We start from the raw sequence: 17500 nt of genomic DNA, 5'->3' as shown, positions 1-17500 counted from the left end.
CACAGTTTGATCTCTCGAACATCCTCCCCAGAATGTAGTCCACACAAGTGCTGAAAAGTGTGGGTGCCAGAACGTACCCCTGACAGATTCCAGTAACAACTGGAAATAGGTCAGAGATGGTATCACCACATCTCACAGCACTCTCAGTAAGAGTATAATTCAGACATCAGATTGATCAGTTTTGGTGGCACCCCACGAAGACCAAGAATCCTCCAGAGGGCGTCCCAATTCACTGAATCCCGCTTTGCAGAGATCAGCATAGGCTGCAAGCAGCCCCTGCCAAAATTCTCGTCTGTATTCGGTGAGGACCCGAAGAGCAAGGATACGGTCAATCATTGATCTCTTTGGTGTAAAGCCTGACTGCTCTGGCTGCTGGTGCTCAAGCAAATGGTGGCGAACCCGATCAAGAATTATTCGAGCAAAGACCTTGCCTGGCACTGAGAGCAGTGTCACCCCTCGGTGGTTGCTGCAGTCCTGGCGATCACCCTCCCCTTTCCAGAGAGGGAGAACAAGGCCCATCTTCAAGGCAGTTGGGATGATGCCTGTGCTCCAGGCAGAGCACAGAACTGCATGCAATGACGCAAGTACAGCATTTCCACCAATCTTGAGAAGTTCAGCTTGGATGCCACATATCACAGGAGCATTACCCAATTTCAAACGGTTCACCGCAGCCTGTGTTTCCACAAATGAAGGTGGATCACCATTGATTAGAGCAGTGGTTCTCAACCTTTTGGAGCCGCGACCCCCCAAAAAATTTAAGTTGGGGTTCGCGACCCCCCCCCCTCCCGACTCACACTTGAAACACACTGCAGTGACGTCACGGAGTGCATAAAAAAATCCACAGTGCCTGGAGCACATTGGTCAACGCCTAGATACTGCCAGCTGTTAAAACTAAACAGAACTAAACTAAACTAAATTGGCATCACAAACGAATTATTTACACTCTGATGTATAACACAGTAAAAACAGCCAGCCACATTCATAAAAAAAGGCTTCTGTAATTGCAAAGAGCGGTATGTCGCCTATTTATGCACGGGACACAGATTGGAAGATTGAGCGACCCTCTGCTGCAGACACAGGTTACTATCGCACATGACAGCTACCAGACGTACACAAACCTTGCATTACTGACCAAAAATATACAAAAAACAAAACAACAAAACAAAAACGAAATCAATTTGGCTTTAAGTACAGTTTTAAATTTTATTCAAGATCCGACAGCACAACTCATTGTGAAGGAGGCAACAGGACTGCTTTACAAGCTGATAGCAATAGGCTATTATCATTCATTCTCATATAGCTGGGCCTGTAAAACAGCTTTAAGCACAGTGCAAATACCTTTCAGTGTCCCTACAGGCTTATAATTCTCAGTTCATTCACAGTTCTTATCACAGTTATGCCTGTTGTAGGCTTGTAGCCTATTATCATTCATCTCATTTTGCATTTTCCCCTTTATAACAACGATTCTCAATGGGTTTTCAGTTTCATTTTTTTTTCAGATTGAACACAATAATTCAGATAATACTAATACTGACTCACAATAACACACAATAATTCTTTTTTTAACAGTTACATTTGTGAAGGCACAGGCTTGTATTGTCAGATAGTATTCACTTACTCATTTTAGTGGGATGGCTGGGCCTGTTTCTTTGAACAAAGCAGCTGTATTCTTGGTTTTAAGCTGGAGACTGCAAAAACAAGTAACTGTGCATCACTGGAAACATCCGTTATTTCGTCAATTTGGAGGGAAAATCTTCCACTTTTCTTCACTCGGTCAAGCTGTTAGGGTCAAGCTACTCTTTAATGTCGTTGGCCATTTCACCAATGCGCCTCGCCATTGTGTCATTAGACAGTGGAATAGTCTCAAGTGTGCTAGCTATTTTTTCACCATGCATAGCTCTGATCATTGCAATCGCTGCTGGGCAGATCAGGCTCTCTGCAATTGTATGGAGCTTTGTGGATTGAGCAACCAGGTATGCCACTTCATATGAAGCCACCAGGGCTTTGACAGGGATTGTAGAGTGCTCACGTACAGTCGTCTTTTGGCTCTGTAGTTCTCCCTCCTTACGACGAAAAAAATCTAATGGTTTGTCAATGTAGGATGGGTGTTTGGTTTGTAAATGTCTCTTCAATTTCACTGGTTTCAAACTTTCGTGAGCAAGCACTTCTGAACACAGAACACACTGTGGATATTACACTTCATTTTTGGCTAGGCATGTGAATCCGTACTGCAGAAAGTCAGTCTGATATTTCCGACGCTTGTTGGAGGCCAAATCTGCCACCGGCGCCTTATGTTTTTCAGTTGAACTTGTAATAAACAGTTGGCCAACCTTCACATGTGTCGTCTTGGTCCGCATCTTGAGCTGGCAGACGTTTTTTGACAAGCCACCGATCCATATTCAGCCACCTTGCAGTTGTTAGCTTGCGCTAACATTGACTTTCAGCACCCGCCACTGTACTGTGCTTCATCTGTCTCTGTCTCTGTCTCTGTCTCACACACATTTCACTTGCTGCTCAAATCTGTTTCATAATGACTACATTATAACATTGGTATGGGAGATATAATTGAAAAATCATTTTCAAAAAATATTTATGAATTTATTTATTATATATTTGTTTGTTTATTTGTTTTGACAACCTTCCCTCGACCCCTGAAAACAATCTCGCGACCCCCAGGTTGAGAACCATTGGATTAGAGGGTCAGCAATAAGGATAGAAACATTGCATGACATCCAACTCAGCAGCTGGTGGATCAGCCTGGCCCAGCCGCTCAAAGTAACCGGCCAAGCGGGCCTTCACTTCGGACTCCTCTGTCAAGAGCCCACCACCCTCTGCTCTAACTGCAGTACCGAGGGACAGGCTTTGAGGATTGCAATGCGTGAATTCCCCTGTAAGCAGGACGAGAATCACTTGACCACAGGTGATGCTCTACCCTCTCAGATTCCTAGCACATAGGCCTTCTTGTCCACCCTCAGCACATGTACAGTTTTACACCTCAACTCCCTGAACAGCTCAGCTCTGCAATTAAGCCCGGCCCTGCGACTCTGGTCATGGTATTCAGTTTCCCTTGAGAGACAAAATTCGTCTTCACCCTTCGGTGAGTTGCAAGACATCAACCGGCAACATCAAGAACAGTGGTCTCAAAGGCACTCCACAACTCTTCAGGATTTCCGAAAGCACCCAGACCCCCAGAATCTCCACTGAGCTTGTTTGCAAACTACTCAGCCACCCTCTCATCCTTGAGCTTGCCAATATCCAGCCTCGGCTGGGATGGTACCATTCTCCCGGATTTAAGCTGCAACTTCAGAGTTGCTACAACAAGCCTATGGTCAGTATTGAGGAAATGAGCACTCCGGTAGACCATGCAGTTCTGGATTATCCTCCAGTGACCATCAATGAGCACATGGTCAATCTCCTTTGCCACACCACCAGCGTTGGAATACCAAGTCCAGTGATGAGCCTGTGGGTGCTGAAACCATGAACCAGCCACCCTAAGTCCACGACTTCTTGCAAAATCAAGGAACGTCGTGCTATTCTGGTTCACAGTTCCAGACCCATGGGGACCAACACATGTCTCATAACCATCCCTGTCAGTGCCAGTCAATGCATTGAAATCCCTCAAGATCTCGGAGTATCTCTCCTGGGGCACTGATCAACCATAGACTCGAGCACGGCATAGAACACATCCATCACGGTGAGATCACTCGCCTCAGTTGGAGCATATACAGAAACCAGGAAACGACACCCAAGGAGTGACGAATCCTTCGTCTCATAAAACACTCCTTGACCGGTGTTACCTCAATGATCATTGGAGTCAGCTTATTGGACACAGCTGCAGCAACTCCTTGGGCATGATAACCATCAGAGCGACCAGACCAATAGTATGTGTAACCACCCATGATCTTGCCACTATCCGAACTCCGAACCTCAGAGAGTGCTGCAATACCGATGTTCAACCGCTTGAGCTCAGATGATAACGGAGAAAGCTAATCATCCTCTCTTCGGGAAAGAACATTCCCGGCACCAAGCCCGAAGAGACCGCATCAGGTTAACCCAAGGAGACTGCCGTCTGGTGGACGACACCTCAGCACCATTCCGCCACACACCACCATAATCTGACCCAGGAAGTTTACCCCATGCTTTTCCTCCAATTAAGGAATGGGGTCCTGAAGGCTTTGCTCCAATCCCATCATCCAGTGAGCTGCACTGTGAAGGGCAGCAGCACAGGAGGAACTCCCATGGAGTGGGTTTTCCGTTTTCTTTGCATTTGTGATTTTTGCGAAATGAAGTGTTTATTTTATTGGCCAGAGTGCAAATCCTGCCACCAACCACCTAAAAAAAAAGTATCGCAAATCCAGGAGGACATCCGCAGACACAGTTGGACACTAGATATGAATGGCCGTTGGCTCATAAGGAGCTCCTCCGCCCTTTGACAGATTTTGTTGTTAATCCTGCTGGGTGTCCATATCCATATACCCATGTCCATATCCATAGCTTGGAGGGTTGGTCCAGTAACCATGCCACACCCCAAGAGAGCAGCCTTTGTGTTGTTGGTTACACAGCAGTGCCTTATAGGTTATGCACCCAGCGCAGGAATTACCTTGTAACATGACGATTGTGTTGGCGGTGTGATGAAATGTGTGTCTGCTTTGTGCTGTGGGAAGGTGGAGGGGGAAAAGGATGAGAAAAAGGGTTTTGGATGGATGGATGGGGGAGGGAGGGATGGGTGGGGAAGGGATAGATGGATGGGGGAGGGATAGATGGATGGGGGAGGGATGGTTGGACGGGGGAGGGATGGTTGGACGGGGGAGGAATGGATGGATGGGGAAGGGATGGATGTATGTATGGGGGATGGATGGAAAGTGGGAATCACAATGGGAATGGAACCTGCTAACACTAAACACATTTTCAACCCATCCCTGATATGAGGGAAAGGTACCTGACTAAGCACAATTACTAATAAGCTATATAACTAAGGATTCCTTTACTTGTTGAGTGTTACTCTCTGGGGTCCTTTTCCATAACCGTCACAATATTGCGCATGCATGTATTTTGTGGAAAATCAGTCTGAATTTCAACAAGCCACCATGGATCATGCAACTCTTAGGCATGGCTCGTTTCGCTGCAATTCTAAGACAACAATGCTGGTCGTGTCCAGATCGCATGAAAAGTGATAAGATTTCCACTTGGTTTGGACATTCAAACTCTCGCAAAATTTGAATGGAAAACATTCCAGCATCGCATCGTTGATGCAAAGAGAATGCATCAAAACGCTGCACAAGCTGTTGTGCAATTATGTCATGGTAGCATGCCATGGCAATAAATCCTCAGTATTACCCAATCTTAAATTACAACTGTCATCATTTGGTAAAGGCCAATGAGATTTTCATTCCATTGAACATGAGATAGGAATTATCCATGTTGGTGGAAAAGATGTTGAACAACCATGACCAAAATGAATAACTTTTCATAAAGACAGTTGTTTGTTGTGTGCAGATTATGAGTTGAAAAAAGCCAATACAGAGTTAAAAGGGAAGAGCTTGCAGAGTTGGTTTCCCTCTAAAAGGGTAAGTTTGACTTCATTTCACATATTTTGATTTTTTAAACTTGGTTCTTTTATTTTTCACTGATCTCACACCCAGTAGGTGGGTGTCACACCCTAAATCCAAAAGGATTTGATGCAATATGAAAGGATTCCTCACATTAAGGGACTGCAAAACATCAGAAAGATATATTGAGAAATTTCCCCAATTTTGGGGCTGCAGTAGCCAGGCTGGGATATGTTCTAATACGTGTGTATCCCTATCAATGCCCAAACTCATGTTGGACACAACTTGCATAGAAGTGTGAAATGGCATTAACATTTATAAGAACCTGATATCCTTGTTTCGGGTTATTAGTCCTTGTTTTAGTCCATGGGCCCAGGCCAGAAATTCCACTTGTCTGTACCATCTAAGGAAACCAATCCTAGTTATGATTTTTGAATTGGTGTATATATATATATATATAGATCATATTTTGATGTGATAACCATTGCAGACTGGCAGCTTATTGGTAGTTATCATCTCTGGAATGTACCCACCCTCCGCATAATGAAAGCGAAAAGGCAAACTCAGAAACATTCACTAATGATGCAATTGCTGTTTCCACATGGGGCTAGAATGAACTGCAAACCACAAATACATGTCTGAAATGCTTTATTTATACCATCCGAATAATCCTTTCTGTCATTCCTGAAGGCAGAATTTGTTTTATGGCAGAAAGGGGCGAACAATAGGGCCTATCAAAATGTTGCTGATTAGTGATTTTCAGTACATTTTAATTTATAATATTGTCATACAAGTTCCCTGGGTAGTGCTACTGAACCGAAGTAGCCTACAACATGCACATGTTGTATGAGGAAAACATTTATGAACATTTTACAAGTTTTTACTACAGTTAAAGGAATTGCCCTTCCCCTACCCTAGTTCCAACAAGCGTCCAAAATGTGAAATTTATGGATAACCCAAATTTCACCACGCTACTGTGGCATGTTTATGTACTATGTTTTACTCATGCATATTTGTAGCCATGAATGTCCTTGTGATTGTGCCAAAACATTCACACCATGGATAAGTAGTCGAGTCTTCATCACTGTTATCAGCATCAGAGTCCTCGAGGTCTACAACCTCTTCCTCGACATCAGCAGGCTGGTTGCTGCAGGTTCGCAACGTGCACATTTCAGTGCACTTCAGGCTATTGGCAAGGCACGTGCAGTCTGGGAGTTTGCACGACCGTCCACACTTGCAGGAAAGCAGTTGCAACACTGCATCCGGTGCTGGAGAACCCTGCATCCACTCGATGGCCAGCTTCCCGTCATCATCAGTGGTCCATCCACAACCCTTGGGACTTGGAACATAGGGTTGGCATTGCAGACAGCGCCTCCAAATAGCAGCCTGGTAGTTTGCACGGAGGACGTGCATGAAGAGGCAGTCTTCACATGGTGGAAGCTGACTGGACTCTATCTCTCCCCGTCTGGCACAGAAGAGTTGATGTTGGAGTTCATTGACTTTCGTGGTGTTGGTAGACGGCACGTACATGTGGCAGGTGACCTCTTGCAGCTTCTGAAAGAGCTCGGTGGATACTTCCCATGAATGACCGAGCTGACTGAAGGCCTCTTGGTCGGTCTTATCCGACTTAATTTGCTTCAAGGCACCCATCTTTCCCCGGCCTGCAAAGGCACTGACTGTATCACAACCGGAGAACACGTGCAGTCCAACCAGGGCATCACAGACACTGTCTCCCATCGATCTAGCAAGCTTGTCAATGTCTAGGAACCGTGTGCGGGTTTGCGTACCACACTTCTGATACACGGGGAATGGGATGTCCTTATTGAAGGCAAGACACAGCACAAGGACATCTGTATCTTCGGCAGTGATCACCACAGCCTTGTACCCAGCATCTGCTGCATGCAGAGCATGCAGCATTTGGGTGTCTGCTTCCTCCTGTGTGGACTTCAGCTCTGCCACTTCCTCCCAGTGGTCCTTGTTTTTTTGTTTTTTTGATTTCCCCCCAAAACGTCAATATCTCAGAATGGTAAAATGGTAAAAATGCAAAATACATTCACTAAGCTGCTCTTCTGGAATGGTTATCACATATTGAAATAATCAAATAGTCCCTACCAATAACTTAGTAGCCCTAAAGTTTGGTTTCCTCAGATGGTACTGATATATGCCTGGGCCCATGGACTATTTGTTTAGGGATAACAACCAGTTCAACAAGAAAAAGCATTTTTAAAAGTGAACTCTGGTGATAACTTTTCGCACTTCACTTTCACAGCACAAATGATGCAGCTTGAGGCACTATTAAGAATCCTGCAAGTAATTGATCACAAATGACCTGAAAGCATCAAACATGGTCATTCAACCTTCAAGCACTAGATACAACTATTGTACTTTCATTAATAAATTAATTATGATACCTCATTAATAATTACTTTTACATTGAACTCCCAGCACTTGGTCCCACCCCCACCCCCGCACGTACAGTGCAGCAATTCTCCATATGTTCAACAAGGGATCGTATCTCTCATCCCATGATCTTTATCTCCATTTGTCAGTCAGGAATCTGGAATCCAAATTATAATCAACCCCCACTACACTCACTCAAAGCTTCATGTCACCCCGTTTTGCATCCCTCCTCACCCCACCCTCTCAATGCTTTCCCCACACCCCACACTCTCAAACCTTCCTCTGCACGCCACACACTCAAAGCTTCACCCACACCCCACACACTCAAATCTTAACCCACATCCCACACACTCAAATCTTCACCCACACCCCACACACTCAAATCTTCACCCACACCCACACATTCAAACATTTCCCCGCACACTCACCCCCCCCCCCCCCACCGATCCTGCACCCTCCCAATGCCTCCTCTCCCCTATCTCTAACTGTGTGAACCTCAAACATCTTGGACCTCCACTCCAATCTGACAGATCTATCCATCCAGGCCGCTGCCGATAAACTGGACGTCATCTGTGTAACAGAATCCTTCCTCCCACAGGACGTCCCTGACTTATTAATGTCTCTCCCCGGTTATGGTCTCCGATTTCATAAGCCTGCACCACACCCTGGCGGCAGAGTTGCACTTTACATCAAGAACTCAATTTGTTACTGTCTATTTACTGACCTTAGATCTCCCATTCCCCAGAAGTACCTCTGGCTGCGACCACCCCTCCACTCCCACCTCTTGTTCATCTGTGTGTTGCCGTCCTAACAGTGATGACTCCATTTACATCTCTCTCAGATAATATGGACAAACTTTAAGCACTCATTCCAACTCTCTCTTCCTCATACGTGGCGCTTTCAGTTATTACCATGCAACTTTGCGAGGTGCTGGTACCTCTCTCACCAACCATGGCACTTCAGAAAAGGAATTATGTGACTCCATGGGATTGACTCAATCTATGAACTTTCCCACCTAGATTTCTCCCAATAGCAAATCCTCCCTTCTGAACTTGGTGATGACTAACTTTCCTGCTCTTCCTTTGCTCCAATTGGTTCATCTGATTATGTGTTTGTAAAATTCACCATCTCTCTGGTTATTTTCAGAGAGCTGCCTCAATGCCAGTGAGTCAAGCAGTTCACTCAGGCAGACTGGCAGGGACTGCAAGCAGCCATCTCTCTTCAAGACTTGTCTCCCATGTCTACTGCTCCTGATGTCAACTCAGCCTGGGAATTCTTCCACAGAAACCTACTCTCTCATGCGCAGATTCATCCCATCTCGTCTTCAATAATCCTACCCCTCTTTCCACCCATGGTACACTGAATCTTGTGGTGAGGCAGCAACTCTGAAACAACTTGCCTTCTCTTCCTGGAAGATTATCCAACCGAAGGCGATCTCAGTGCATTCCAAAAAGTCTGCAACAAGTGTGTGTCCATTCTCAGGAGAGCCAGAAAATAACGTTTGTCCAACCTCAAAAATTAACTTTCAAAAATGAAAAAAAATATATATATATATGTTGTTAAGTTTCTGTCTCTGGAGTGTTCTCCCCTTCCATCTCATCCATCTCCTCAAATGGCACCGCAGTCAAATACGCTCGTGAGAAGGCCGAATGCCTCAATTGTGTTTGCTTCCAAATCTTGTGTTCACAATAACTCTGTCTTGGTACCCATCTTTCCCTGTCATACCGAACTGCTCCTGGACTCTTATCGTTAGCACCAGAAAAGGTGGAGAAGTTTCTTTCAACCCTCGACTCTGACTCTGCAACGACACCGGACGGAATCAGCTCACATGTTCTAAAATGCTGTTCTGCTGCTCTTTCACATCCTCTCTCTGCCCTTTTCACCCTAACATTTGTGCCAGATCATCTTCCATCTGCTTGGAAGTCCACCATCACTGTGTTACATAAAAAAGTTGCAAAAACGGATCCCCTTAACTACAGACCTATCAGCTTATTTTCAATCATCAGCAACGTTATGGAATCCATCATCACAGCTGAGATGAAATCCTTCCTTTTCTCCAACAACTCACCTCAGATCACCAATTTGGTTTCAGACCAAGTCATTCCACCTTGGATATTCTGCTTCTACTCACCAAACAATGGATGGAGGCCCTCAATGTCAGACATGAGATGAGGGCCATCTCTCTGGACATATCTCATGCTTTTGATACAATCTGGAATCCTGCCTTACTCTCTAAACTCTCTGCCTATGGCATCCAAGGCCAACTCCACACATGGCTTATTGACCACCTCTACTATCATAGCCAATGTGTGGCACTCAGCAGATTCCTTTCATCTCCTCTCCCTGCCAAGGCTGTAGTGCTCCAAGGCAGTGTTCTTGGCCCAGCCCTATTCCTGATCTTCCTCAATGATCTTTCTCAATCTCTGGAAAATCCTCTTTATCTATTGGTTGATGACTCCACACTCTGCCGTGACATCCCTCATCCTTCAGACAGGAAGACTGCAGCCTCTTCTCTCTCTCTTCAGACCTTGACAAAATCACAAGATGGTCAAACACTTGGAACATGCCTCTCAAGACTGACAAATCTCACACTCTCACTATCTCTCTTCAAAAGGACCATATAGAGCCCCTCCAGCCCCATATACTTTCTCAACAATCCCCTTGAGGAAGTTCAGTCATTCAAACTCCTGGGTCTTACTATCAGCTATGATCTTTCTTGGGCAAACACATTTCAAAGTTGACCTCCAAAGCCAGCCATCGATTGGGCATCCTCCATCGTACAAATTATTTCCTTGGCACACTTGAACTCCTATCCACCTACACGGCCTTCATCCACAGCTTGATGGAGTACTGCTCTCCCTTCTGGACTGGCTCCCCTTTCTCACACCTTCTGTGTAAACCAAGGCATTCAAGATTAATGGAATCTCCCATGATTAAGCTGAGTCTAAGGGTCTGTCACTACGCCATTGCAAATAGGTCGGTGGTCTTTGTCTTATATTGCCTCCTTTCAGGTCATGTACCCTTTGTACTTTCTGTGCTTTGCTCACCCACCCTCCAGGTTTCTGCAGGGCACACATAGTTAACCATCAATATCATTCTGGTTGAACTACCAAAATCCAGGATCACTGCTCACCTCCACTCATTCGTTCATCTTTTCTCCTGCCTGTGGAACCAACTGCCACATTCTCTTCACTCTCATTCTTCCCTCCAGATCTTCAAGTCAGCCTTTCACCACCATCTCGGACCATTGCCAATCCAAAACCATGAGCTTTTTTACCCCGCCCTCCCACCACACCCCAATCCCTTCTCCTTCCAACCAAATTTCCAGTTTTCCCTCCTGAGAGTTTCCTTCTGTATCCATCTTGTCCACTGTATGCATTTTCTCCTGCCCCTCATTCCTCCCCACACCCATTGTCTGTCCAAGTCTGCCTCTATATTGGCCTTCAACTTTGCTGTTGGTGTTTACCCCTCTCACAATTGTTATTTTGTCCTGCTGTGTCCTGATCCTTTCAATGTACTAATGCTATCTCTTCCACGAGCCTCGACTATGTATTCAAAAAAAAAAAGGGAGAAAAAAGTAGGTTTAAACCAATGCTTTCATTTTGCAGGATCGTGGTACCTTATTGGAAGACACCACCCATGCGATTGTCAAGGTGCATTGTGGGTTTACCGTGGTACTGAGGCTGCGTCTTGGCCTGTCACTCCCACACTTGCTCACAGTGCTGCGTGAAAAGTTTCAGCTGCCAGATCAGCCACTGCTCCTCAGGTCTGGCATAAGCACAAAAGGATTGAATTTGATGTCAGGCAGCACATGTTACAAGTGAAGCAGTCTAAGGATTCAGTGCTTGGTGCAAAGACAAGAGATACATGATTGGAAACAACATGCCCTGTAGTTATCGACACAGCAGTAATTATGTATACCATGTCCATGTCTTGAGCAGGTACAGAGAAAACGTTGATGAGACCATCTTGGAAATCAAAACCAGTGAAGCCCTGCAGCAGGCCTGGGCCCAGGCATCACGTGGTCATCTGACCCTGTGGATGCAGAAAAACCCTGTGAGGATGCTTATCTGTGTGTGGTTTTGTTTTAATTTTTTTTTTGGTCGGTCATTAATTTCGGAAATGTGAGGATGACAATGAAAGGGGGTTCCAAGGGAATATGAGTAATGTGGGTTGTGTATATGGAAGAGACAATTTGGATGGGCAGTAGATTTTCCTTTTTACATATGCAATTTATAGATGGCCCCTCACCACCTTGTAGTTCTCACATTTGAAAACACCATGTCTTGTTTTTTTACTCCACCCAAGGTTCTACCAGAGTGCCAACCACAAGGCTCAACACGTACCGCTATTGCTCTGTTCAAGTACAATGGACAGGAGCCTGGGGACTTAGCTCTGAGACAGGGGGACATGGTTCAAGTTCTCTCTGAAGGTATTTAATTATATTAATAACAATTACTGTCAACCATAGCACCATGTGATCCTGTATAATATACATACACTCACCCAGTGATGAAAGAATGAAGAGCATTTTATGAGTCGTCTTTTGGACTTCCTGAATTAACTTGAACTCAAAGTCAGTCCATTAAAATAAAGGCCATAAAAGGAAATACGAGTATAACATAACGCACACCTTCCATCTTGCTTTTCCCACAATTCCCTCTTTCAAAGTGACACCCGAATGGCTGGAGGGAAAGGTTGGTGCCAATGTCGGGATATTTCCCTCCTGCTTTGTGAGATTCCTTGATGAGCAGACAGGAGCACATCGGGATCTAAAAAAATAGAACACATATAAAAATACAATAATAAAGCTTCTCACGCCAACATTTTTATTCTTTTAACTTTCAATGGATTGAACAATTGACAATATCAGTGTGTACAGTAATAAAGCTTGAGTCCATAGTGGAGATGTTTTGGTTTTCTGGAGCTGCAGCCATCTTAAAACCTTCATTGTGCAGGTTGTGTGCATACAAGGTTTGTGTTGTTTTTTTTCCTCCTCCTCTCTTTCTTACCTCCCCCGTCAAAGGTGGACGGAGGTTTGGTTTTCACCCCTGTCTGTCTGTCTGTCTGTCTGTCTGTTTGTTTGTCTGTGAGCAGGATATCTCAAAAAGTTGTGCACGGATTTGGACGAAATTTGGTGGACAGGTTGGGTGTGTGACAAGGACAAATGTATTCGATTTTGGTGAAGATCCAGATTGGGATACTAGAATTTTAAAGCGATTCTTCACCATTGAGAGATCTGTCCAAAAACGATATATTATCAAAACGTTGTGGACAAGTTATGACAAATCAAAGTAAATGAGTTGGGTAGGTGACAAGAACAAGCCGATTCGATTTTGGTTCTGGTCTGGATGCTGATCCAACCTATCAGTGGGATAAAAACGTAAACTGTTCAGTCTGGCGGAGGTATGCACTCTACCGAGTGCAGTTCTAGTTTCCCCTTCGGATCATTTTTATCCCATTACTTTGTGCTCATTCTCTTGGACATATCAAATGGGAAATAAACGTTTAATCTCACCTTTTGGGGGAATGAGAAAGGTTTGCTTTAGGTGACAGAGTTTACCCTGAAGATCCATGCCAGGAGGAATATGCATTACTGTGACCACATGCAGACAAACAGCGATAAAAATCGACCCAGTTGCATGTACTTTTACACCACAAGGTTAGCCCTCGCTGTGCCGAATGCTTATGTGCTGAAATGTGAGCCCCTCATGCATCAGTGTCAGATCGTTATAAATACCACATCGACCAATAATCGTGGATACCTACCCACATGTAGGGTGCATCGGCGCTACGTATGAGCTGAATGACTCTGTTCGATGACCACGAAAGGGCTTTACCTTATCCCCAAATCACTCCCTGTATTTTACATTTTATGACTATATAATCGATAATCACATAATCTTGAAACATGATTGATCCCTCTCTCTTGCTCTCAAAAATGAAAGACACACCGGGAAAGGAAGAAACAAAAATTGTGCAAAAGGCTGGGCTCATCAGGCAGCTACAAACACACACTAGTACCTAACCAAGGCTTACAGGATGGTGCAGAGAGCAGCCTTCGCTTTCAGGATGGTGCAAAGAGGTAGCACACTTGCCTTTGAGCTGTCTATTGAGGGTTTGATTCCTGACCTGACAATGACTCATACTGGTGCTTCACAGGCAGGGCATTCAAGCATCAACCATCGAGTGTACTGTACTTTATATGGACGTTAAGCCAGGTGTTCCATGTACTTGCATTAGCTGGTTGACATTAAAGATCCCAAGTTTCCCTTTGAAAAGAGTAAGCATTGGTTGCCAGTGCCGTAACCAGATTTCAAATTTTCAGCCAAACCTACAGGGACACCACATTAACAGCACATCCTCAACTGAGCAATGATGCAATGGGTACGCTAATTTCATCAATGACTCCGAATCAAACATGCATTGCCTACTGGGAAACAGACTGGAAGTTTTTTGTTCTGCATATCCATCATTATGTCTTGGTATTCTTGATTTAGATTGACTCAAAGCAATTCAAAAATATGCAACTTTGCTTGTACATAACAGGCTTGCACCGAACATTTCTATCATATCATTGTCTATCTGTCCTCTTGTTTGTACATTTCCCCTTCTTGTACCAGTTTAAAAATGGAGCACGACCCAATAATGTCAGCCTGTTTGACAGATGCATGAGAGTTGTGATAGATCAATGTCTGTATATGTATTTCTCCTTGTCTGCCGAAGATTATTTTTTTTTATCAAATTGTGATTTTCAATTTTAATTGACTGACAACTTTCTCTTCATCCATAATTCAATAAAAAAAAAATGGCTTTTTCATCTGAGGAAGCACTTCACTGTGAATTGGAGATGTCAGTGTGATGCATGAGGGCAAAAATCAAGCTCACAGATTAAGGGCGAATAGATAATGATTATTATTGTTATTATTATTACGAGTAAATTGAAGTATTCAAAAGTCAAGTAACCACTGACTCACCAAAACATGGGAATGAACAACCGCGCTCATCAAAATACAGCTCTTAATCTTGGCTGCTGCTCAAATGATAATAACGACAAATAAAATGATGCATTTCCTCATTCTTATCATATTAATGTTCCATCAAAAGGTGTTACATCACAGAGCATATAATCCAACATCAATCACACGGCTTATGATCTAAAAAAAAAACCCATCACACAGCTTACAATCCAAATATAGACATGCTGCATATATATATATATATATATATATATATATATATATATATATATATATATATATATATATATATATATATATATATATATAATAATTTGAAGTTTTTGTTTGTTTGTTTGTTTGTTTGTCTGCATGCACTAATCTCCTGAACGGTGAAAGATTGGAGGAAACGTCTGAAACAAAAAGATGTTGGGACGGGCCCCGGGAAGGTTATAGGCTAGGTGGCGAGGCCCCTCGGCAGGGGGGGGGAGGTGGAGGGGGAGGGTGTGGGTCTTACCCTCACCAACCCCCTTAGGCGATGACTGCCGTGGCCCAATTGGGTGCTGATACTGGGCTCGCGTCAGACCTATGTACAGAAGATTAAATTCATTCAAAACAAACCCGGGCAACACCAGGTGCATTCACCTACCTAGTATATACACATGTATACATATAAATATACACACACACACACACGAATCACTTTTAAAATTCTCGAATCCGGATATGGATGATCACAAAATCGAATCAATTTGTCCTTGTCACACTCCCAACCTCTCTACCATGTTTCGTCATAATCCGTGCATCATAATCCAATGTTTTTGAGATATCGTGTTCGCAACCATTTTTGGACCAATCTTTCAATGGTGAAGAATCACAAAAAAAATGCTCACATCTGGATCAACATATTTTTGAATTCATCCAAAAGAGTAGGTTGCAAAAGTACCCCCTACCAATAATGCCACATTTTGATAAATCATGAATTATGTGGAAACACTATTTCCAAATTAAATTTTTTGTTCGTGGCTGAAGAGATCAAACTAAACACTTATAATTGAAGGAGGTTACATGTCAAGAATACCTGCAAAAAGACATGTACAAATCAAAATTCACTGGTTGTAAAAGTATTCAAGTCAGTACTCGGAGGAAGCACCTTTAGCAGCAATGACTGCGATGAGTTTTTTGGGGGTAGGTTTCTACCGGCTTTACACAGTGAGATGGTTAAGTTTTTGTCCATTCTTCACGTGAAAATTGCTCTAGTTCGGCCAAGTTTGATGGGGATCGTCGATGGACTGCAATCTTCAAGTCTCACCATAAATGGTCAATTGAGTTCAAATCAGGACTTTGACTGGGCCACTCAATAACATTTATTTTCTTCTTATTCATGCACTCCAGTGTGGCTTTAGCTTTGTGCTTCGGATCATTGTGCTGCGGAAATGTGAATCTCTGACCCAGTTTCAAATTCATGGCCGACTCAAGCAGGTTTTCATCAAGGATTCTCCTGTAATTTGCACCGTCCATTGTTCCATATATCCTGACAAACTTGTTAGTCTCTGCTGATTAAAAGCAGGCCCATAACATTGTGCTGCCACCATCATGCTTGACAGCATGGATGTTGTTGACTGGGTGATGTGCATTGTTAGGTTTCCGCCAGATGTAACGCTTTGAATTTAAATCAAAAAGTTCGATTTTTGTCTTGTCTGACCATAAAACTTTTCTCCACATGCCTGCAATATCATTAAGATGTTGTTGTTTTTTCCCATAAAATTCATACGGGCTTTCAGATGCATCTTTTTCAGTAATGGCTTCTTTCTTGCCACCTGATCATGGAGGCCAGCTTGGTGAAGGGATTTGTTTATTGTTGATTGATGAACACCGACTCCCATCTCAGACAAAGAGCTTTGCAGATCTTTCAGTCATTGATGGATTGATTTACAATGACACTCCGAACCAGTTTCCTGCTTGCTTGGCTGCTGTGTTTGAATGGGCGACCTGATCTGGGTAGAATCTGGGTGGGATGATACATCTTCCACTTCTTAATGATGGATTTCACCGTACTCAAAGGGATAATGAGTGACTTTGAAATCTTCTTATAACCCTCTCCTAAACGGTACTTCTCCACTACTTTATGTCTGACTTCTTTGGAAAGCTCCTTGACCTTCATGTTTGCCTTGTTCCTTGAGACAGTGAAATGCACCTTAAAGGGGAACCCAAATGCTCAGACCAACTCAACTCTAACCTATCCCATGATATCCAACAAAATGGATACGACGTGTCTTTTTCCCATTTATAAAGTAGTTAATTTTCCGATTAAAAGTCTAAAAAAATTTTTTATTGTTATTATTATTCACACTTTGCCGTGGCATCACACCTGTAAGTAGATCGTGACCTTCGTACTGTCTACGGGTTACATCACGGTACGATTTAACTCAAACGGTGAATAATTTTAGATTTTCCATAAATATGCAGAGTCGATGCATCCTTTGTGGTTGTAGTACTACAAATTGAGATGGTTTCATGCTCCACCAATGGCTGAAAGGCCCCAAGTTTTCCATAAATTGGATGAGGCTTGTCCGAAATACCCGTGTGTGG

At 43.6% G+C, this 17500-nt stretch overlaps 2 protein-coding genes across 4 annotated transcripts in view; one reads left to right on the top strand and one right to left on the bottom strand.

Annotated features, from left to right (window-relative positions):
• The window catches only part of AFMID (arylformamidase), a 153354-nt gene extending 141389 nt beyond the window's left edge, over positions 1 to 11965 (bottom strand). Inside the window, exons 1-2 of one of the 2 annotated variants that reach the window (XM_085882283.1) lie at positions 11871 to 11965; positions 11620 to 11717 (exon numbers count right to left, since the gene is read on the bottom strand). The gene's annotated coding sequence lies outside the window, so the exon portion shown is untranslated. The remainder of the gene's footprint in view (positions 1 to 11619; positions 11718 to 11870) is intronic. The other variant, XM_085882281.1, reaches the window with a different exon arrangement.
• NOXA1 (NADPH oxidase activator 1) overlaps positions 1 to 14793 on the top strand; it is a 71771-nt gene extending 56978 nt beyond the window's left edge. For both annotated transcript variants that reach the window (XM_085882277.1, XM_085882278.1), the window contains 5 exons: positions 5497 to 5567; positions 11558 to 11715; positions 11891 to 12005; positions 12258 to 12381; positions 12621 to 14793. In XM_085882277.1, the coding sequence (XP_085738403.1) occupies positions 5497 to 5567; positions 11558 to 11715; positions 11891 to 12005; positions 12258 to 12381; positions 12621 to 12733 (581 nt within the window). In that variant the 3' untranslated portion in view covers positions 12734 to 14793. The remainder of the gene's footprint in view (positions 1 to 5496; positions 5568 to 11557; positions 11716 to 11890; positions 12006 to 12257; positions 12382 to 12620) is intronic.
• Positions 14794 to 17500: the final 2707 nt, after the last annotated feature.

The sequence above is a fragment of the Eptatretus burgeri genome, chromosome 5, assembly GCF_056783735.1.
Source record: "Eptatretus burgeri isolate ZD-2024b chromosome 5, Ebu_testis_v1, whole genome shotgun sequence".
NCBI classification, from domain to species: domain Eukaryota; kingdom Metazoa; phylum Chordata; class Myxini; order Myxiniformes; family Myxinidae; genus Eptatretus; species Eptatretus burgeri.
This window is presented reverse-complemented; position numbering and strand designations above follow the sequence as displayed.